We start from the raw sequence: 22,754 nt of genomic DNA, 5'->3' as shown, positions 1-22,754 counted from the left end.
GAAGACATTTGGTCCACCTAAGGTAGGGAATACCAGGTACACACGCACGCACGCACGCACACACAGTATCATTTAGTCTACATACAGTAGCCTATATGCACCTATTAAACCCTGAACAATAAACAAAGAATGTAGTTTTTGTTTTATGCTGGACATAATGTGTTATTTCACTTGTATTTTATTTGGACGGACTAAATAGGACTAATTTCAATGAGAGCGCGCGCGGATAAAACAATAACTAGGAACCTTTTATATGGAGACGTGTTCTACACGGATTAGCAGGGACGTTGTGAATGTGTAACAGCAAAACACTTCCACCTCTTTTCCACATGTCCTGCGTTCCCAGTGGCTGTCATTGCATATCAACACAGCTGAAATTTTAAATATTCAGCGCTTTTGTTTCACTACATCCGACAAGAGCTGAACTATGACTAAAGAAAATGTACAAGGGTGAGAATCCAATCTCATTGTTTTCGTCGGATGTTTAATATTTGTGGTCATGGCATATTAGCTTGCCTTGCTGCTAGCTCAGTCTAATAGAGTTGCAGCTGATTGCATCAGCAGTTTAGAGATCTTTAACTATGACAGCTGAACAGTCTCTTTAATACATGACAATTGGAGCTAGACAATATATTAGAAATTCCAGATAATCTTTTTGCAACAGTGGTAACTTTTAGCTGTGAAATATCTAGTCTTAATAATTTAGTTGGGTATGTATAGAAGAATAACACTATTCTCCAGTCTTCAGTGTCACACGATCCGTCAGAAATCATTCTAATATGCTGATTTGCTGCTCAAGAAAAAATATTGCAGAAAACTGTTGTGCTGCTTAATATTTTTGTGGAAACCGTGATACATTTTCCAGGATTCTTTGATAAATAGAAAGTTCAAAAGAACAGCTTTTATTTGAAATAGAAATCTGCTGTAACATTATAAATGCTTTTACTTTCACTTTTGATCAATTTAATTCGTCCTAGCTAAATAAAGTATTCATTTCTTAAAAAAAATAAAAATAATCATACTGACCCCAAACTTTTGAATGGTTGTTTATAATAGAAATAATTATTAATGTGCAATTTATATTATATGACTTGTTAAAATGCCTCTCCAGTATTCAAGTTGGAAAAATCATAGAAATGAATTGATAAAAAAGTTTTGCAACCCAACATGACCTTTTACTTTTCAGAAAACAAAGTGAAAGTCACATTTCAATTACAAAGTGAAAGTAAGAGCCACAGTTTTAACCGCAGACATTGAAATTGAAAACGGCAAATACATGGATAATTTCATTTTAATTATTAGCAGTTGAATTATAATTATAGATTATTACTATAATAATGCTACGCTGTTCCCAAAGCAGTGTTACGTGAACAATACTGTTTATGGTTTAATATATAAACCGTAATTTGATGCGTCATATGATCACAGCTGCTGTCTGGAGTGGTGTGGAGGGCATCTGAAAGCTCCACCCTTATTTTTATATCCCTGCTCTGCCCCGGGCCTTGTGTTTCTGTGTAAATACATAACCACAAATCTGGCACAGGCCTTTAATTATCGGCAGCCTTCTCATTCTCTTCTGTCTGCCCCAGTGCTTCCAATTTCCTGTGAGCAGAAATTGCAGTGATGCTTTGGTGGACCGTCATCCGTGAATTCCCTTGAAAACTGCTCATACCTTCACTGTGGCCCTTGACGTCCTTCGCTGCATTACGTGCTAACGCATAATATTGAGGGGGGAGTGGGGTTGTTTATTGCCCACTTTGGCACGGTTAAAGCCTCAGCAGTCCAGTGCGGCTGGACCATTGTTGCCTTGTTGGCAGCGGTAGTGCTTGGGAAGACATTCACAGATCCGTTTTGTTTAAACTTCTTCAGCACTGTGTGTGCACAGGCACTTGATCCTGTGTTGCCTGAGGGCTGCCATATGGTCGTCTGCCCGGATTCTGCTGTTTTTGGGGGTGCTTTGTAGATCAGAGTTGGATAAAGAGCAAGACTATGCTCTGGATTCATAGTTTCTTTGTTTTGTTCTGTTGTTTGGAGCAATTAGTGTAATAAAAAATGTCTGGAGGTGGAGGATGGGCTTGTCCTGCTCATGTTGTTGACCACCTGTTACTCTTGTGGTTTCAGATTGAATGGTGGCATTCATTGCAATGCCATATTTAACATCCACAGAGAGAGAACTGAATTTAAATTTAGCAAATGAGTGATTAGTAACGGGCGTATTTAAAGTGGTTGGTCGGTCCTGTAAGCCGGGAACCATGTGTTATATGCAGAGAGTTTAAAATGGTAATAGAGATCACAAGGGCATGTCATTTCCATTAGCCTATGCCCTGTGATCAGTTTACGTATTGTTGGGGTTTCAGTGTAATTGTGTTTGTTTTAAATAACTGTTGTACTTCTTGGTAATCCATCTCTGCCATATTAACTAATGATGGATTGATGGAAGTCTTGGTAAATGTTGGACTCACTTGGTTAATGGACTTGGTTAGCCAAGTGTCTGAACTAACCTACTGACCCAGGGACTCTTGTTTTAATGCCAATAAGGAAAGTATTTTAAGAGTAATTGATTTAAGTTTTATACCAAGACAAATAGTATCTAAAAAAGTGCTTTTTAAACAAGCTTGTTTCTTGCCATATCATTCATAGGAAATAAGGATTTTTTTTTTTTTAATTGCCAATGCTTATAGAGAACAGAGTGGCCAATGTCCAGTATATGTAATAATAGTGAATGAAATGCCCAGAAAAATCAATATGGGTTTTGTGTATTATATATATTCTCAATTTTCTCACATTTTGTCAGCAGAAGATTGGGGTATGTTTTTAAAAGTCTCTTATTCACACCAAGGCTGCATTTATTTAATCAAAATACAGTAAAACAGTAATATTTTGAAATGTTATTACAATTTATTATCTATTCTATTGTAATATATATTAAAATGTAATTTATTCCTGTGATGGCATAGCTGAATTTTCAGCATCATTACTCCAGTCTTCAGTGTCACATGACCCTTCAGAAATCATTCTAATATGACGATTTGTTGATCAAGAAACATTTATTATTATTATCAATGTTGAAAACTGTAGTGCTGCTGATTAATATTTTTTGGAAACCATGATATGTTTTTTTTTTTTTTTTTTTTCTGAATCGAAATTTGAAAAGAAAAACATTTATTTTAAATAATTAAAATTAAATATATATATAGATATGATATAAATAAATAAATATATATAAATATATATATAGTTTTTCATTTTTTTATTTACCAATTTATATATTTAAATATATATTTATTTAATTTATATATATATATATATATACTGTATGTATAAGTAAATGATTATTCAGTGCAATCTAACACTATCACATCACAGTGGTTCCACCTCAGCATCTTTATAATGACTATTACTAAGCTCTGTTACTAGTTCCAGATGTGATAATTTGGGCAAATATGAACTGAAGAATCGGTCTTGCCAATATGAATCTCATTCAAATCACATTATAAAAAACTGAAAAGCAATTCATTTTTTTTATTTATTATTATCGATCATTGCTGCCACTTCCACTCAGGTAGGCCTACTCATTCCCAGCCTTAAACTGTTATATCAGTCTGTTGTTACAGTATGGGACAGTCATCGCGTGAGTGATATTACAGTAGACAGACATCACACTTCCTGTACTGCTATAAATGGACTACCGAGACCACAGGAGCACAAGCAAAAATCACTGATGAAAGTTTAATTTAGCCTCTGTTCTTTCTTTGGCCATGCTGCAACAATAGATGAAAGACACAGCAACTTATAAAGTCAGCGGGACTCTGTTGGTTGGAATGCTTCCCCCCCCCCATCTATTAGAAAAGCTTCCCAGAAGGAAGCTAAAAAAAGGTAGATGGAAGTTTGACAGAGCTGTTTTTTGTTGTCTTCCTGTTTCAGAGCTGGCGAGGAGGAGCAGCAGGCCCAGTCCAAGAAAGGCCTGAAGAAACAGCAGAAGGAAGCTGAGAAAGCAGCGAAGAAGGCAGAAAAACAGGCCAAGCTGGTGAGGCGACACAAACCCTGCCGCTGTTCTGCCCACCGCTGCCGTATGGAGGGGCTTCTATTGTTCTCTAATTCCTGTTCTTACAAATCTGTTTATATGCTCAAACATAGAGCCGTTTCTGCATCCAGAAAATGTTTCCCCAATACAATATTTTAAATAGTCAAATCAACCATCTGGCTTATTTCGTTTGCTGAATGTGTTATTTCACTTGAAGTGAATGAAATTGAGGCTGTTAGGTATAGAAGTACAGTTTGTTCAATAATGTACTGGCTTTTTAAAAAAAATATTTTTACAACATATTTTATTAAAGAATGAAATAAGATAAGTTGTTTACAGAGGGATTGTAGCAAAACAAATATACTTTTTAAAATAACAAATATATATATATATATATATATATATATGCACACACACACACACACATATATGTATTTAAATAATAATAAAATACATTTAACAAAACAAGTAAATAAGTAAATTAAAACAGTGCAAAGCATCCAAAAATACCCTTGTTCAAATATTGTAATCTTGAAGTCTTTACTAAACAGTTTTTTTTTTGTGGTATTTGTGGAATGTTTTGTTAATTAAGTGATTAAGTGATTGACACTCAAGTACACAAGATTAATTAAACAAGTCAGAAACAAGCAGAACAAATTTACACAGAATCCACTGCTGCTTTAACTGCAAACCTGTAATTTTATTTTAAATTTTAGAACTTGTGTACTTGTAGAAATAAGTGTTTTGTGAACTTGCAGTGTTTGCCTTTCTACAGAATAATCAGCATGTGTTTTATCTTGATGTTTTCCCTATACTGTTGAAGTTTTATTGAAATCAGTTCCTCTGTTTGATTCAGGCCGCAGAGCAGCAGGATGCTGATGAGGATGTAAGTACTGTTCACTTATTCCGAATATCACATTTCACATGTTAAAAGACATAGTGTAATATATGTAATATATATATATGAGAATGGGAACTAGACTTTTTTTGATGCACCATAAAAGTGGTCCATATGACTGAAAACATTGGCGTTGTGTTTGAGGAACATAACAGTGTAAGTCATTACTCACTGAATATCTTAACAGAACCCTATCAAGGTTAGTTTTGTTTGTTTCTTTAGAGTTTGATCTTTTTCAGTAAATCTGTTGATCCAGTTCACAAAATCAGTCTGAAAGATTTGTTCATGAATTGAACTGATCTTGTTCTCACATTCAACTTATTGATGAACCATGGTCCAATCACCAGGTTCTCAAATTAGCAGCTTACTGGAGTGGATGATTATCAGTATTCGAAATTTGGAATAAATTAACTAATTTTGGTCTGTTTGACTTGGGATAGAGTGCTCATATGGACTTCTTTTATGATACTTTAGTGATACTTTTGCATCTGTCTTGAAACTTGAATGCTTCAGTACCCATTCAAACGTTCTCTTTTGGTGTTACAAGGAAGAAAGTAAGTCACATGGATCAATGACATGAAGTTGAATAAATGATGACAGAATTAAAAAAAAATCTTTGAACTGTCCCTTTAAAATTCATTACCATCCCTGTCTTCTTCTTTTCTCCTTTCAGGACTTTGCCAAGGATCGCTATGGGATCTGTCCTATGGTCCAATCCCAGCAGAAACTGGGTCAGTGTCCTTCTCAGTTTTTAAGTGGAGATTTAGGAGGGCATCTCGCTCCCACAGGATGAAGATAGACAGGTTTCCCTGTGCAAAATGACCCATAGAATGATAATTAGGAATGTCTTTAAGCTTAAGAGATGATATAAAGCTTTCGGGATCTCCCTGACGTCCCCTTCAGCTCTCCCTGATGTTCCTCCCCTCGCTGTCACACATAATAGTCTTGAATAACAGTATGAGATAAATCTCGGATGAGGAGTTAGGTTTACATCACTCCAAACTGTCCGGCTTCGAGTTTTTAAGCTCTGCTGCTACAGAACAAAGTTGTCTCCCACCAGCATTGATCTTGGGCAGAGATAGACGAAGCTTTCATGTGGGTAGATTCTGGATCAGCCAAACGCCTTGAGCACTTTCACTGGGGCTAAGCGGGAACGCCCCTTCTCCGCTGCCTCTTAATAAAGTCAAAATGTGAGTCAGCGGAGGCAGGGTGACGCTGGGTTTGTCAAAACGGAGTAGAATTCACGTGATGGTCACCTTTCAGACGGGGCTTGTTATGTTTCATATTTATTAGCCCTCCTCCTGGTGGCTTTGTAATCCGAGTGAATGTCTTTGTGGAGCTCTGTGGACAAGGGGGAGGCCTGTCGTCTTTGATGTCTTTTCTCTGAGACTCTCTCTCTCTCTCTCTCCTGGATGGAGACAGACAGGGCGTTGGTGCGTGTCCAGGACCTGACACCCGAGAAGGCAGAGCAGCAGATCTGGGTGCGTGCCAGAATTCACACCAGCAGAGCTAAAGGTAAACTCCTCCTCGCTGTTACACAAGCTCATCTGCTGCTGAAAGTGTTGCGCAATTCATTTCAACACGTGGAAGCTGCTCTTACTAAAGCTCAAGGGTTTCATATTTGACATTACTGACATATTATTGCAATTTAGAAAAACGTAAGTCATTATGGTCATTATCATAATGAAAGGTATGGAAAATGGGGTTTGTATCATCTCAAACTGTTGAATATAAAGAAAGATTTGGAACAGCATCCTACCATACTATGCATGCTGTTGTTAGAGTACACATCATTTATACTGGGAAGGTTCAAAAGTCAGATAAAACCCAGATGATTTGGGGTACAGTCACATTTACCTACACAGCAAAATTATGTGATGTGAAATGCAGTCATCTGAACAGGAATTTCAGATGAGGCAAATCATTTCTTCACGCGGATTTTGCATTGAATTAAAATTTGAAATTAAATTTAAACAGGCAAGTCTGAACGACCACTATAAAGCTGCTTAGTTTGGAAGTGACCTCTGAGTAAGTGGTTCTTCATCCAGTCGCTACACTGTTGATAATGGACAATGGACTTTCTTTGCACGCAAAATTTTGTTAACATGACTGCACTTTCCTGCACTTACCAAAATATGAATGTGAATACAGTTTCTCAGAATGCACTTTCCATTCTTAGTGCGACACATGAACAGGAAGTAATGTCTGCCACTATTATGATCTCTGTATTGATAAATTGAATCAGACTGCCAAAAATCAAGGTATTTTACACAAAATTAAATTAACAATACAAAACATCTCTAACATGTTGCCACTCACTGAATAAACAGAGTATTCACTACAATTTATTTTAAACATAGCCATTGTGTACAAACAGCACCCATAAACATGATAAAATGTGAAGTATGCAATTAGAGCACACTACATTCATTGGCTTGTCATGCCACAGTGCAGTGCACCCAAAATGCCCTTCCACTTTGAGAGTGTCAGTTTTGAACATGTTTTTGTAGCATACTACTGATTGAAACGTTTATTGTTGCATACAGTACTTCTTCATATACTTTTTTTGCAGTATAAAATGTATATGTAATGCACAGTATGCAGTAATGTTAGTATTCAACTTCAAATCTAGACTTATTTTATTATGTTCCTCGATGGATGTAATGCACATTCGGTAAATAATATTCATGATTTACTATGACAAAAAATAGTTTCCAGGTTTTCAGTCCTGTAATTTTCCACACCCATGATTTATTTATTTATTTTTTGCTTTTTATATAACTTTTCTGGCATTTAAAGAAAAAAAAAGAAGAAAAAAAACACTTTCCACACTCATGATTAATGCAGGTGATGAGGACCATAGGGGATATGGGTGCCCCCAACATGTGCCTTATCTTTGCCAAATTTATATTTGGATGAATTGCAATGGCGACGGAGGCCTGTAGAAATAGTGGCCATTTTCACTTCCTGTGGTTGTGTTTTGTTAGTAGTAAATGTCTTTAATAGAAACTGTTCAGTTTCCTCAGCTTAAGTGAAACTTTGTGGCTTCCCATCTTTCCCACACAATTCAAGTCTGATGGGGTCTGCACGTACACGTCTGGTTTAAGAGTGCAGTAATGAATAAACCATGTATTATGGCTATATCACTAACATTTCCTTCCAGGACAACTTCCATGTCAAGAATCATTTAACCTCCAGCTTCCCTCATTCTGTCAGTGTGCTCTGGGCTGAAGAATGTCCTTTAGCACAACAACATCCTGATTTGCTCTGTTTTTAACTATCTGTCAGGCTCTGAACACTGAGAGGGACTTCAAAGAGTCTGGGTGGTCTCTGATCTTGACCTGATCCGTGTCAGGTTTACACAAATCAGAGTTTGTTCACTCTCAAGGTGTCTGATTAGCAATTTGGTGACAAGTCTGGACTACGTACATTGTGTCTTTCAAAGAGACGTCCGGTCTGTTGATAGCTGAGTGGTGCCAGTAGATTTGGTGCTTTTATTTAACTCCTCTGACTAGCGTTGAACCAGACAGCTCTACAGTAATCTCAGACCTTAATCCTAGTTTGTTAGAGTGAATGTGTCTTAATGTGAAAATATTCTCAAGTAATTGGTTAATATTTATTGTAGATATACTCATTCTTGAAGTTCTGGTTTTGTAATCAGAAACCATCTACTACATGAAGGTGTTAGTTTCTGTTAAGACACAGGAAACGGTATTTGCAAAAACATTATAATGTGATGTAGCACGCATGCAGAGTGAGATCACTTTGGAGACTGGATTGTAAAATTGAACATTATTATTATGTTGTGTTGTGTTACGTTACCATTCAAATGTTTGGGGTCAGTCAAGTCTTTTATGCTCACCAAGGGTGCATTTATTTGATCAAAAATAATCTACATTTTTAATTTCACAATTTAATATAATAGTTTTCTGTTTGAATATATTTTTAAAATGTAATTTATTCCTGTGATGGCAAAGCTGAATTTTCAGCATCATTGCTCCAGTCTTCAGTGTCACATGATCCTTTCAGAAATCATTCTAATATTGCTGAGTTGGAGCTCAAAGACATTTATTATTATTATCAATGTTGAAAACTGATCCTTTTTTTCAGTATTCTTGCGTGAATAGAACGTTCTAAAAAACAGCATTTATTTGAAATAGAAATCCTTTGTAACATTCTACATGTCTTTACTGTCACTTTCAAACAATTTAATGCATCCTTGCTGAATAAAAGTATTCATTTCTTTAAAAACTAAAATCCCAAAACATTTGAACAGTAGTGTTATGCATTATTAGTGGGCTCTTTGTCCTGGACAGTAACAACCACCCTGGTTTTAAGGTATGTTGAGGTATGTTTACTGACAGGTTGTTTTTCCTCTAGGGAAGCAGTGCTTCTTGGTCCTGCGTCACCAGCAGTTTACCGTGCAGGCCCTGCTCGCCGTGGGAGAACGTGCGAGCAAGCAGATGGTCAAGTTTGCAGCTAAGTGAGTAGGCTATGTTTCCTGTCAAACAATGGTGGGAAAAGTGAAGTCCTGGCGACTCATTCCATTTTACCATGTTAAGTGGTGATCGATAAAGTTTCACTTCAGAACAAAAGCTCCATTTTTGCAGTCGGAAACAGCTTTCCCTCAACACCGTAATGGGTCGTTCCCCTTAAAACAACAAATAGTAGATACATCAGAGAGACAGAGATCTACTTTAAAGTCTGGCCTGAATGAATGACTCTGGGTTCGGGGTCAAATAGAGGGTTGTGGGACAATAGGACCAACATTCAGTCACAAATACAACACTGAATGGTATATATATGGTAGACAAGTCACTTTGTTTTCAAGTCCACTTCCAGTCTTTTAAGAGGGTCAGAGGGTTTGCTGCTTAACCGTGTTAACATCCTCTGTTTGCTCATGCAGCATTGAATGGAGGCTAAACTCTATTCACTTTATCAGTCGTGAATTAGGAAGGGTGTTGTGGTCTGGGGAGTTCCTTTCCAGTTCCTTACGCTGTTGATCTCGTTTCCCTTTGCTTGCTTTTAATGTAATTGTTCTTGACTCAAGGGGTCCTGGTTGATATCTGTGCACTTGGTTATTTGTTATCTAACTGAAAGATTTCACCTCAGCAGAAATCTTAGATGAGTGTTTCCACACATCGCAGATCTTTGGAGCAGATTTTGTGTTTTGTAGAGAAAGTTCCTCTCTTTGTATTACGTAAATGTTTGTGACAGTTGGAGAGTTTCAGTTAGGGGATGTTAAAGAAATAATCTAGTTGCCACATCAAATGCCTTTTTCTTTTATTGTTGCAGCATGTTTAACACACCCAAATTGTTCCATCAAACACCTCATTTATTTGATTTATGTACCTGTTAAAAAACATTTTAGAGTACCAGAATTATCTAAAGTAATGATATGGCAAATTTTAAAGTAATGTAGATCAATATTAGCTTATGCTAAGATGCACGTTCCCCATGTCTACCTGGAATTCTGTTTGAGAGCAAGCACACATTTCCTAAAACAGATTCATTATTCAGTTGTTTTAAAGTAAAATTGACAAAAAATATCATGTACGTTTGAATATTGCAGGGTGAATAATAAAACCCATTGTAAAATACATAGTTTTGAATTTCAGATCAGTTTGGACATTTCTTTGTGTTCAAAGAAATATTTTAAAACCTGCTAAATTAATCTTAATGTATTTTTATATTATATTTTATATTGCTTGGCAGAAATACTCTATTTATTTGTTGTAAATATTTATATTTAAATAATATGTTTTCTAAAAGCAAAAATCAACTTAGATGCATTACAGTGCACATTACATGGTTATTTTCACATCCTTTTACCATGGTAGAATCTACAATGGTATATTTTATTAACCCTCTACAGACACACTAAAGCTCAAATCGCCATTGGCTAGTAAATGTTTTATTTTACTCGCCAGACTTTTTACAATGCAAGAACATTGCAAATGATTAAATATAATATAAAATATAAATTTCAAACACTGTTAAAGTCAAGTAAACAGTCTGTAATGAAATAACAAATAGTCAAACTACAAGCAATAGCAGAAATGAACAACAGAACAAAGATGCAAATGAAATAAACAGTACTTTTCAGGTTTTACATGTTGTAGTTAGATACAGATTAAGTAGATTATATACAGAAATTCATTAAATGTAATTAAATGTACAATAACTAAAATAAATGAAATATAGATGAATCCTTATTAAAGTTACGAAAGTTATTCAGTCAAGAGCATTGAGTGATTTATTTTGCCATAAGTCTGTTGTTTGATTAACATTAAAGCTACACTGTGTAATTTTTTAAGTTGATTCTTAGCAAAAAACACTTTGTTCTTTCAAAATGATATGTGCTCATTAATGTGTAATTACTTCTACCAACTAATCAAGTATTCTCGTGAGCGTAGAATCTGCCATTTAGAATACATTCGAGCGAGTCGCTCGAATGGCGGCAGCCATTTTGTGCCTCCATCTTGAAAATACATTAGCCAAAGAGGGACATACCTGGAAATTCAAGCTTCGTCTTTCGCGTTTTTACACACAGTGGCACCGTGACGAATGCAAGGGGGAGATTACTCGCGACTGCCGGCAGATTTGAAATAACACGGCCGCCGTAGGAGTTAAAACGCCCTCGGAATGGGAGGGGCTAGAAAATAATATTCAGTTGGTAGTCATAAACAATTTCACCGCTAGATGGGAGAAAATCCTACACAGTGTAGCTTTAAAAACACAGGCAGCAGAAGGGATATTAGGCTGCTGTCACTAAGATATATTGCACATTGCACGGATCCAATATACTGATACTGTTACACATGCGTTTTATTTCTCAACTGTTTACGTTCACTTAACACGTAAACGACTATGTTTACTAGAATACTCACCAAGATGGGCATTTTGACATAATTTTGTGTGAAATTGTCCGTTCAAGCGCAAGAAGACGTGAAGGAGAGCTCAATTCACCTTCGGATTTGCAATTTGCTCACACAAAACTTGCGCTTGAATGTTTAAATTGGCAAGGCTTAAAAACTCGTGCAAATGATAAACTTTCATGACGACATAGCACTGGTCCGATCGGGACAGTGACAGTTCAGTCAACGGTTAAGTGCGCGTGTGTGATAGAAAGCGACAGAGGGCGCTCTCAGCCAGGCGACGGTGTGTAAAGCTCCGCATGCAATGAAATATCTGCTCTAAGCTTATTTTTTGCCTCTAACTCAATTACAGGCGACTGTAATTGTACAATTTACTATCCATTGGCTAATTAGGGCCCGAGCACCGATGGTGTGAGGACCCTCTTGGAATTGCTCTGTTTATTAAAGATATTTTTAGTCGCCTCTCGTGAAATTTGGTCGCAGATGTAAGTGATTTACTCTCATTGTAGAGGGTTGCTTTCTGTGTTTTGACATTTATCTTGAATACAAACCAAGCTATAAAGCCACTCAGTGCTGATGTCCCCCATAATTTTACATGCTTCTTTACACCACTTCACCTCCTGTCCGTGCCATATCTGTGTATAATAAGATTATTAAGCATTGCTTCCTGAACATTCCTGAACCCTGATTAGAGTTTCTTTCCTGGTGACCCTTTCCACCTCAAACACTACAGACAAGCACCATGTTCTTTGGAGCACAGATCCCCCTAGATGATCCGTAGTCTTCATCGCTGAAACAGTCACTCATATTTGAAACGAACTAATAGATCTCTATCTTAATTATTAGCCGTGCTTGCTAATCTTCTTCAGTAAATTTAGTTTGAAATCGAATGTTGTTTGACAAAAGCACATGAGCTCAATCAGAGGGCAGGTCAAACACACTTGCTCTGTGTAATCCTCTCTTTTATATCCACCTCTCTGTTCAGCCCAGTGTCCTTTCAATGCAGAGCCCATCATGGTCGGCTTAGTGTTCAGTAACCAGACTTAATCAGGACTTATGAAGAGTGTCTGTATGGAGATTGTTTGAGAGAGCCGTGTGAGCAGAACTGATCCCAGAGCGATGTGGCCGCTCTCTGAGCAGCAGCTGGCAGGGACTGGCGCGTCTCATTCTCACTCTCTGGTCTCTCATTACTCCTTTGTAATGACTAGAGATGAAGGTTGCAATCTCAATTTGTGCCGTCTGCTTCTCCAGCAGACAGTTGGCCATCGCTTTTACGTTTGACCTTAGAGAGATGAAATGGCTTAGACTTGCCGATCTAATATTGTTTCACTAAAAGGAGTAGGTCATCCAAAATTAAAGTGGTCAATTTCTCACTCTCATGTCGTTCCAGACCAGTTTGACATTATTTTAAATTTTATGACAGATCTTGAATTATAGTTCAACGTGACTGTGTCAGTCAAGCTTTAATAAATATTGTGTTCCAATGAAAAAACAATGCTTAACATATTCGTTTGGAATGCGAAGAGGTTAAGCAAATGTAAGAAAATGGTATTATTTCCATCTTTAGGTGAATCCCCTTTATTGCTAATATTTTTTTCAGTATTTGTGGTGGTGAGAAACCTGTGGCCTTTTGGTTTGTGATGTAAAGAACTTAAAATACATAATGTTTAACCAGAGTAAAACTGATGTGGTTTTCTTCACAACAGCAATGTTTGTTTGAACTGTGAAAAGGAGAACTATGTATATCACGTGGGAGGAATGGTTTGAAAAAAGAATTGCGAAGATACTGTTGCCTAACAATGTGATCTCATGAGTTTCCATGAAGTTGTTCTATAGTTTTGGTTTCGTGTGCTTTTCTAAAAGTTGTTTGAAAAACACCTAAGACTTATCATTAAGTCTTAAAAAAAAGTTTTTATAAAATTAAAAAGAAAACCTTTTTTTGCTTTTTGAGGGACATTTATATTCATTGTATTGTGACCAATTCATTTTTAAAAGAGCAAGTGTTCTGTACACTACCGTTCAAAAGTTTAGGGTCAGTAAGGGGATTTATTTTAAACAAAGTAGATTTGATCAAAAATGACAATAAAGACTGCTGTTCTTTGGAATTTTCTGTTCATCAAAACATCCTGACATTTTTTTATCAAGGTTTTCACAAAAATAAACTGTTTTCAACATTGATGATAATAAGAAATGTTTCTTGAGCAGCCAATCAGCATATCAGAATGATTTCTGAAGATTCATGTGACACTGGAGTCTAGAGTAATGATGCTGAAAATTCAGCTTTGCCATCACAGGAATATATTACATTTGAAACTTTATTAAAATAGAAAACAGTTATTTTAAATTGCAATAATATTTCACAATATTAAAGTTTTTACTGTATTTTTTGGTCAAATAACTGCAGCTTTGGTGAGCAGAACAGACATCTTTAAATAAAAAAAAAGAATAATAATCATACCAATCCCAAACTTGTGAATGGTAGTGTGAACTCTAAAACGCCCATAAAACTGTATATGTTTATACAAGATTTTTGTAATCACTTTTGGAGTGCAGTTTTTGATTTTTCAGGACACTGCTGCCTCATTTCATGCCAGCTGTCCAAATGCGTTTTTCCCCTTCATCCTCATGCTGTATTTTCTGTTCACAGCCTCACGAAGGAGAGCATCATTGACGTGGAGGCTGTGGTGAAGAAGGTTGAGCAGAAGATCGAGAGCTGTTCACAGCAGGATGTGGAGCTCCATGTTGAGAGGGTAGAGATCTATATTACTATATTAAATAAAATCTATATTACTCTATTAAAAGAATACATCTGATTGTTCTCTGTAAATATCGAAAGTTTAATTGGAAACAATCCTCATCATGGAATATAGGATCTTTGTATCTTTCACAACAATAAGACCCGCAAAAACCTGTATAACTTACTTTCTTCTGTGGAACATAAAAGGAGCTGTATAGCACAATGTCTACAAGCTTCTGTAGTTCATGCAGTGAAAGTGGATGGGGACCAGGGACAGTCGAGGTCACTATTCACGTTCATTGTATGGAAAAGAGCAGCTTAGACATTCTACTAGATAACTTCTTTTTGTTGAGGAGTCTTGTATTAAAGCTGCAATCATAGCTTAAACTCTCTTTGCTGTGTATTGTCCTAGATCTTTGTGATCAGCCAGTCTGAGGCCAGACTTCCACTTCAGCTTGAAGACGCTGTCAGGCCCGAGGGAGAAGGAGATGAGGTGAGAAACGGTCAAAACCCAAATAAATAACGTTAAACGTTAAGAGTCCAAGTTCAGTTAGACAGGTTGAGTTAAAAGAAATGCAAGCATACAGCACAGTATATACAGTACACTGCAAAGTATTTATATTTTGGAAAACTGTATGCATTATGCAGCACCAAACTTTTAAACAGTAGTAAGTTACATTGTTGACAGAATTGCATTGTGGAACATAGCATTCCTTGCAGTGTTCGAAGTAAAATACGTTTTTTAGCGTATGGGTACAGTCGAACACGTTGTCTTTCAAAGTATACTCCATTTGATAGCATGTGCGAACGAAAGTTTCATCTTTGTCCATTTTTCTCCAGAAGTTATGACTGATTAAAATGTCTTGTATTCTTTGAAACTAAAGTTAAGGCTATCTCATAACCTCCTCACACAAGCGCTTGTCAATGCGGGCATCTGTTATTGTTGCAGTCTCCGGTGTTTTGTTGTTGTCCCGTCTCTTTAGTTTAGTTTTTGTTCTTGTAGAACAACTGATTAGTGCAAAACAAATTCAGTGCGCATGTGCGACCTGCGCGTTACAATAACCGTGCTGCGCGCGTACTATTCTGGTGACTCGTTAGACGACACTTGTGTACACGTAAAAACCAAAGTATACTTCGGGCTTAAGCTGTATTGTACTTCTCATAGCAAATGCAGCAGGTCATCCAGGCATACCATGCATACGGACAATTTGCATACTTTGCACAGTATACATCCTACACACAACAGAAATGGCTATTCATAGCTTCTGTCTTTGCCCCTCTTTCTTGACGTCAGACAGTTGATGGTGTTTATGTAGTAAGACAAAACCAGCTGCAGTTGCTGTCCAGGTGTTCTCTGCAGGGATTCCACAACGTCAGTCAGACAGAGCATCTGCCGCCTCATTACGCCTGTGTCTTATCGGCCCGGTCTGAGGATGAGTAGCCTGTTGATCAGTCTTGAGCTCCTACAGGCTTTATGAAAGATAACTCAGGAGCCATGGGGCAGCCTCTGCAAGAGAAACTATTTGAATCTAGTTTTAAATATACACTAGTGTTCAAAACTTTTCAAATGTTTGGGTGGGTTTCTTATGCTCACCAAGGCTGCATTTTTTTTAACCAAAAATACAGAAAAAACAATGATATTCTATGACATAATAACAATTTAAAATAACTGTTTTCTGTCTTAATATATTTTAAAATATAATTTATTCCCTGATGGCACAGCTGAGTTTTCAGAATTACTCCAGTCTTCAGTGTCACATGATCCTTCAGACATTTTTAAATGTGCTGATTTTGTGCTCAAGAAACACTATTATAAATAGTGATTAATATTAATATTTTCATGGAAAACATAATTATTTTCAGGATTCTTTGAAGAATATAAATTTCAAAAGAACAGCATTAATTTGAAATAGAAATCTTTTGTAACCTTATGAATGCTTCTACTGTGACTTTTGATCAATTTAATGCACCCTTATGGAATAAAAGTGTTAATTTCTTTTAAAAAAAAGATTGGCGATTAATTTCTTTGATCGGCAACTTGTTGCAAACTTTCTTTTTGTAAATTTAGGTATAAAAGTATAAAGAAAAAATAAAGTTCAATGAAAATTATAAATATTTCAAGCAAATATAAAATTATAAATATTTCAAGCAAATATAAAATTATATATTGTAATATATATATATATTGTGATCAGGCCAGTGAAAATGTTGGCATGGCAAGTGCAAATTAGTCTGGCAGAAAAAAAAACAAAAAAAAACCTTATTGTTGATCCCTGATGGAAGAATCATATAGATTTGGAATTACATGATTTTGAACCATTCAGATTTATTTGTGAACTGTTAACATAATTTCGAAGAAATTTTGGAGTAATCATGACCTTTTTCTTTCAGGAGGGAAGAGCCACTGTCAATCAGGACACCAGACTGGACAACAGAGTTATTGATTTGAGGGTAAGCCAAGAGTAAAGTTTACAAGTGTTAACGTTAAACTGAGGTCCTGACTCTCTGTGGTCATACAAAAATCCCAATATGTCCTTTGGAAAAAGAGTAGGGGTGTAACCCCGGCATCCTGGCCAAATTTGCCCCTTGGCCTCTGTCCATCATAGCCTCCTAATCATCCCCATATTGACTGATTGGCTTCATCACTGTCTCCTCTCCACCAGTAAGCTGGTGTGTGGTGGGCGTTCTGGCACAATATGGCTGCCGTCGCATCATCCAAGTGGATGCTGCACATTGGTGGTGGTTGAGGAGATTCCCCCTTCCAAATGTAAAGCGCTTTGAGTACCCAAAAAAGCGCTATATAAATGTAATGAATTATTAATTATTTTTACTATTATTACAAGAATAAAGTTTAAACATAAGCCTAAAGTTAAACGTAAACCAGTACTATTTAAAGGCGTCATGAAATCAGAATTTACACTATTTACTTTGTTAGCGCACAAAACTAGTCTTGTGGTGAACAATCAACCCGTGCAAGTTAATACACAGAAAAAAATTGTTTATCGTGGTAATTTTTAATCAAAACCTGAAAATTTGCTTCCTCTCTGGAATGGCGTCCCTTCTCTGATGACGTCGGTTTGATGGCTTGGGATGAATGATCTTCTTACCCACTCCCCTCCAACCATCAGTCTGCTATGAGCAAGAGATGGAGAGGAGGTGCGCTAAAATAAAAACATGCACTTTATTCAATAATCCGTTTCAGTTGGAAATATGTCACAAAACTGAAGTAAAGCTAGTTGCAACTTACGGTTCATGCGGACCAATATATTGGGGTCTAAATTTTTTATCAGTTTTATTTTGATAAACGTGACTCAGTATAACAATGTTATATGAAAGAGTTTTTACTGTTATAAAACATGGATTTGCGAGCATAAGTGGAACCATAGGTGTCCAAATAAACACGTCATTGTCTTTGGTGAATCCGGCCAATTGTGAAACCGCTGTATCGTCATCATGTGGCCGCTCTGGAGAAACTGCACCGACTGAACCAGCTGACTGCTTTCGAATCGCTCTCGCGGTATGACCTTTTTTTCCCCAAAAAGTTTCCAACTGGCATGCACTGCTTCAACTCACACACTAATCGTTCATATCAGCGTCTTGTGAAGTCGAACATGCCTATTGAGAGAAATGGGAATGCTGTCGGATAGCTTTCTTCAGTTACTACTGTATAGACCTCCTTAGTGTGTCCTCCCTGACTTCCTGATATTGTGAGACGAGCACAAAGCGATAATGTTCTGAAAAAAAGAAGAATCCCAAATGAGCCTGTTGTTCTGATTTATGAAGCCCTGACGATGTGGTTGTAGGACTCGGGCGCTGCGATTGGCCGCCGGTGCTTTGTGAGAGCACCTGTTTCTGAGACAATGTGTCTGTGTGTTTTCACACTTTCATTTTAGTGAAGAGCAAAGCATTAAACGGTTTTCAGCGGTGGCAGGATTAGCTCTGACATAATGAAAGACCTCCATGTCATGCACCCACACACCCCATGCTTTTTTTTTCTTCTTTTTTTCTCACACACCAAAGAAGATTGAAATCTGGCAGTGTTGTAGGACTGTCACAATGCACCTAGCTCTGAGAGAGCTGCTCTTTTTTGAGAACTTCCAGAAACTGAAGGCAGAAATCTGAGAGCGTGACGCGGGGGAGTCAAACCACAGGACAACAGCTTTTCGCGCCTCTTTGGTTTTCACTGCAGCCTTGTGAACACTAAAGTGATGCACACAGCTCCTTTCTCCACGCCTACAGTGAGAGACGTGTGAGGACGTCAACTGAAACCTGCGTGTTTCCACACTTCACTGGTAACAGCTTTGCATATAAACTGTACAACCGCTTAGCTTCACAGACTAGTCACTAAATGTCCTGGCAACGTATCCCCTGGCGCCAGGTTATCATGATCTGCACTAAGAATATAGACAGACTGTCTTAATATGTTGACTCTTTGATATTTATTAGCCGATTAATAAGAGGAAGCCCTGTTGTCCTGTTTATATTACATTTACTGCATGGTTTTAAAGTAATAAATTACTACACAATAACTGTTATTTAAAAAAAAAAAACAACAACATTTAATTCCTGCAGAAATATCAGGGAATATTCAAATGTTTATAGTAAATCTAAATTTTTCATTCAACATTCAACTTACATACAACTTTACAAAATTACATTCAACTATATTTTATTGCTAGAAATTTGCTGTTAGTGAGTGCAATCTCTATTTAATGATTTTTAAAACTCCTCAAATTCATTAGCCAAAAGTTGTAGGAACCCATTTCTAAGTTATAAGCCACTAATGATAATATGCACTTTTTTTTCCTGTTCCAAAACCAAAGCCGTCTACTTGGATGTGGACTTTTTCCGAAAGGAAGGCAGCATCTATGATATCTTGTTTTGAACCTATTCTAAAGCAGAAACACATTTATGATTTTGCAACAAGGGCTATACCAGAGTGCATTGTGACAAGCTCAGGGATGAGAAATATCAGCTATAAATATACTCTATGGTTCAAAAGTTTGGGGTAAGATTTTGTTGTTGTTGTTGTTGTTGAAAGAAATCAATATTTTATTCAACAAGGATGCAATAATTTAATTAGAAGTGACACTAAATTCTTACAAAAAATGATATTTAAAATAAATGTTATTCTTTCCACAACTGTTTTCAACATTGATGATGATAATAAATGTTTCTTGAGCATCAAATCAGCATATTAAAATGATAGGATCATGTGACACTGAAGACTGGAGTAATAATGCAAAAAAAATCAGCTTCAGGATTTAAAAATACATTAAATTAGATAAGTTCAATTGTATATTTCACAGTATTACTGTTTTACTGTATTTTTGATCAAATAGACTTCTTGCTAAAATATGATCAATTCTTACCAACCCCAAACTTTTGAACTTTAGTGTACTTTCCAGTACTGAAACTGATCATTTTAATAGTTCCGTCTAATTAATAATCCCCTATCTTACCCATTGTCGGTGTCTGCTATGTATTTCTTGTATTTATCACCCAAACAACATGTTAACTTCAAACCAAAGTTCACCAGACATCTTTATTAACAGCCTCTTACCGTAAGAACAACTCTTATCTGCTTAAATACCAGAAACTCTAAAACTGTTTGTCAAGTTTGCTTGCCAGTATTAGATTTATCAGCAATAAAAACTGACAGTTATAGTATCGTAAATTCAGCCTATTCAGCTGAAATCACGCAAAAATAGCAGTTTTCAGATACCAGTCCAGTTAATGCACAAGCATGTTAAATTTGTCTGCAGAGCTATTGATTTTAAACCAATTGCATTTCATTAGGAAGCTGCCTTGGAAGGTTGCTGCCTATGTAGGCAGTGCACTGCAAGGAACCTTACTTGGTTTTGGAACAGAGCTAATTTATGTGAAACTCACCGGTCTAAAATTCCCCCTTAGGGAGTTTTAGAGGTTTAGAATGTGGTTATGATGAGGTTGAAACTACAAACATGAAACCAGGATGGATCTGATTAACTTAAATCTCCAAAGAAATCTTAATGTTATACTATCACATAATGAATTCTTGCCTGCAAAAGCGAGTCTGTCCTAACTAAATCAAATCCAGTAAAACAAGAGCCTTGAAATATTGATATAGAAGCTGATTGTTTCTCTAGGATTTATGCGAGCTCTGTAGGTCATAAAGAATCGGAAACGTGGCCCATATCACGGGTCATCAGGGAGTCATCTGATTCATGGGAAATTCATGCTGAGAAAGCTTTTTTGCTCAATACCAGAGGATTCAGGAGGTTTGATTGTTGCTGAAGATTGATTTTGCAAGTACTGTGTCCCTTTGGTACTGTGAAGAGGACCTAATTTATTTGTATCTCTGAAAAAATGACCAGAATATATTACTTTGCCAGTGAGATTTTATTCTAACATCATAAAAAGAGGTCTTCTGAGATCTAGCCTTATGTTTCCTCCAGAACTTCTGCAGAAATACTTTCTAAACCTTTGCAGTGCAAAGTGAAATGTAGATGATTCAGAGTGTCTCATTGCATAAAAAGAGAAGTGCTGACATCAGTCCCTGGCACACTCAAACAAACAGGTTACATAACATGTTTACTAACCTATGTGTCTTCCCTCACAGACTACGACCAGCCAGGCCATCTTCCGGCTGCAGTCCGGCGTATGCCAGCTCTTCAGAGACACGCTCATCAACAAGGGCTTTGTGGAGATTCAGACCCCCAAGATCATCTCTGGTACGACCATCTCCAAGTTCACTTCATCCCTCTCCTTTTGTTCTCATCTCTCTGCATAATTTTGGAGAGTCAGAGGAAGTCACCGTTGGCCTAAACATGGTAGAGGAGCCATCAATGGTCTTACCTGTAATAATAGCCTTACTGTAACAAATGCTACAGTTAAACAATTACAAGAACTAAGGTAGATTTTCATAAGGACAAGTACAAGTTAAAATCAAGAGCCATGTGTAAAATGTGTTCTCATGATGACTGAAAAACCTGGCCTTCAGATATTCTAAGAGATGACAGACGAAATCATCAAGAGCCTAATGAACTGTTAAGGAGTAGGAAATAAACTATTTCAATATAAGAAAATGTTAAGTAAAGTTAGCTTGACTTCACGTGGCACTTTGAATTTGAACATTCTGTCAAACTGATAAGGTTCCAGGTGCTTAAATAATATAAAATGCATCATATTATGTAAGCAAGTCATTGTTAACTAGGCTATTATTATTTATTGCCGTTATATATCAACCAACTTTGCATGTGTGGATGATAGCACAAAAGACCGTTTTGCAAAAATAAATAAGCAAATATTTTATTTTTTTATAAAAAAATCAAAATGTACCCCCCAAATGTACCAAATGTATGTACCCCCCCCCCCCCCCTCATCAACAAGTCTCATCAACTTTCCCACATCTAAAACAACTTTTCTGAAATATTCAGAAATATTGTTCAGCAAAATGCCACATTACGGCATATACTGCATATTAGACGTGGTTTGGATTCCATTTTGTCTTTAAAATCAGTACAAAATGAAAATTCGCTGTCTCTGTTTTCTAAATGCAGGTTTGGATCTATAGTGAACGATTCATCCATTCATGTTTTTTTGATCTCGTAATTTTTAATCATAATATCTTAACTCAATCTTCTGGTGAAACAACAGACTTCTCTCTGGTGACGTATACCTGACTTCTCCAATCATTCAGTGTTGCTCTTCAGTCCCACACCTTTCTTACAATCGACTGCAAGCTTGCATTCAGATCTCCCTTCATTCAGTCATCAGCCGATGGATAGAAACCAAGTCCCTGCACTACATTTTTTTTTTTTAATCTAATGTACCTCACAATACGGAAGAAAAGATCTGCCGCTACTTTATTACATCGTGGCTTTAACCTCACAGAGCATCTGATATGTCATAAGGCGAACAGTCTTGTCTCTGTGTTCACACTGGAGTATCTGTATTCATGACGGCAGGGACAGAGTAGTACAGGTTTTATCTCTGTCCTCACACACCGAGCCTTCTGAATGATTTCCTGCTCATAGTGTCCAACTTAGTTTATTGTTCTTTCTCTGCACCTTCAGTCTCTAAAAAATTTCAATTTCAAGGATTGATACTTTTTCATTTTCTGAGGTAAAAAAAGTTTGCGACACTGTGAAAACACTGGCTGAAGAAAAAGTGGTGTTTATTAAGGAGATATGCCTCCAGTCACTGATAGGGTGCCATCATGTTAGCACTCTTGAA

The 22,754-nt window shown here is 36.7% G+C and overlaps 1 protein-coding gene across 1 annotated transcript in view; it reads left to right on the top strand.

Annotated features, from left to right (window-relative positions):
* The first annotated feature begins 272 nt into the window (after positions 1 to 272).
* Positions 273 to 22,754, top strand: part of dars1 (aspartyl-tRNA synthetase 1) — a 28,385-nt gene continuing 5,903 nt past the window's right edge. The window contains exons 1-10 of the mRNA XM_084123430.1: positions 273 to 450; positions 3,925 to 4,027; positions 4,881 to 4,910; positions 5,596 to 5,653; positions 6,345 to 6,437; positions 9,303 to 9,405; positions 14,448 to 14,550; positions 14,950 to 15,030; positions 16,929 to 16,988; positions 21,139 to 21,250. Coding sequence (XP_083979556.1) covers positions 428 to 450; positions 3,925 to 4,027; positions 4,881 to 4,910; positions 5,596 to 5,653; positions 6,345 to 6,437; positions 9,303 to 9,405; positions 14,448 to 14,550; positions 14,950 to 15,030; positions 16,929 to 16,988; positions 21,139 to 21,250 — 766 coding nt within the window. The 5' untranslated portion in view covers positions 273 to 427. The remainder of the gene's footprint in view (positions 451 to 3,924; positions 4,028 to 4,880; positions 4,911 to 5,595; positions 5,654 to 6,344; positions 6,438 to 9,302; positions 9,406 to 14,447; positions 14,551 to 14,949; positions 15,031 to 16,928; positions 16,989 to 21,138; positions 21,251 to 22,754) is intronic.

Source organism: Abramis brama, assembly GCF_963993115.1.
Source record: "Abramis brama genome assembly, chromosome: 8".
Lineage (NCBI taxonomy): Eukaryota > Metazoa > Chordata > Actinopteri > Cypriniformes > Leuciscidae > Abramis > Abramis brama.
This window is presented reverse-complemented; position numbering and strand designations above follow the sequence as displayed.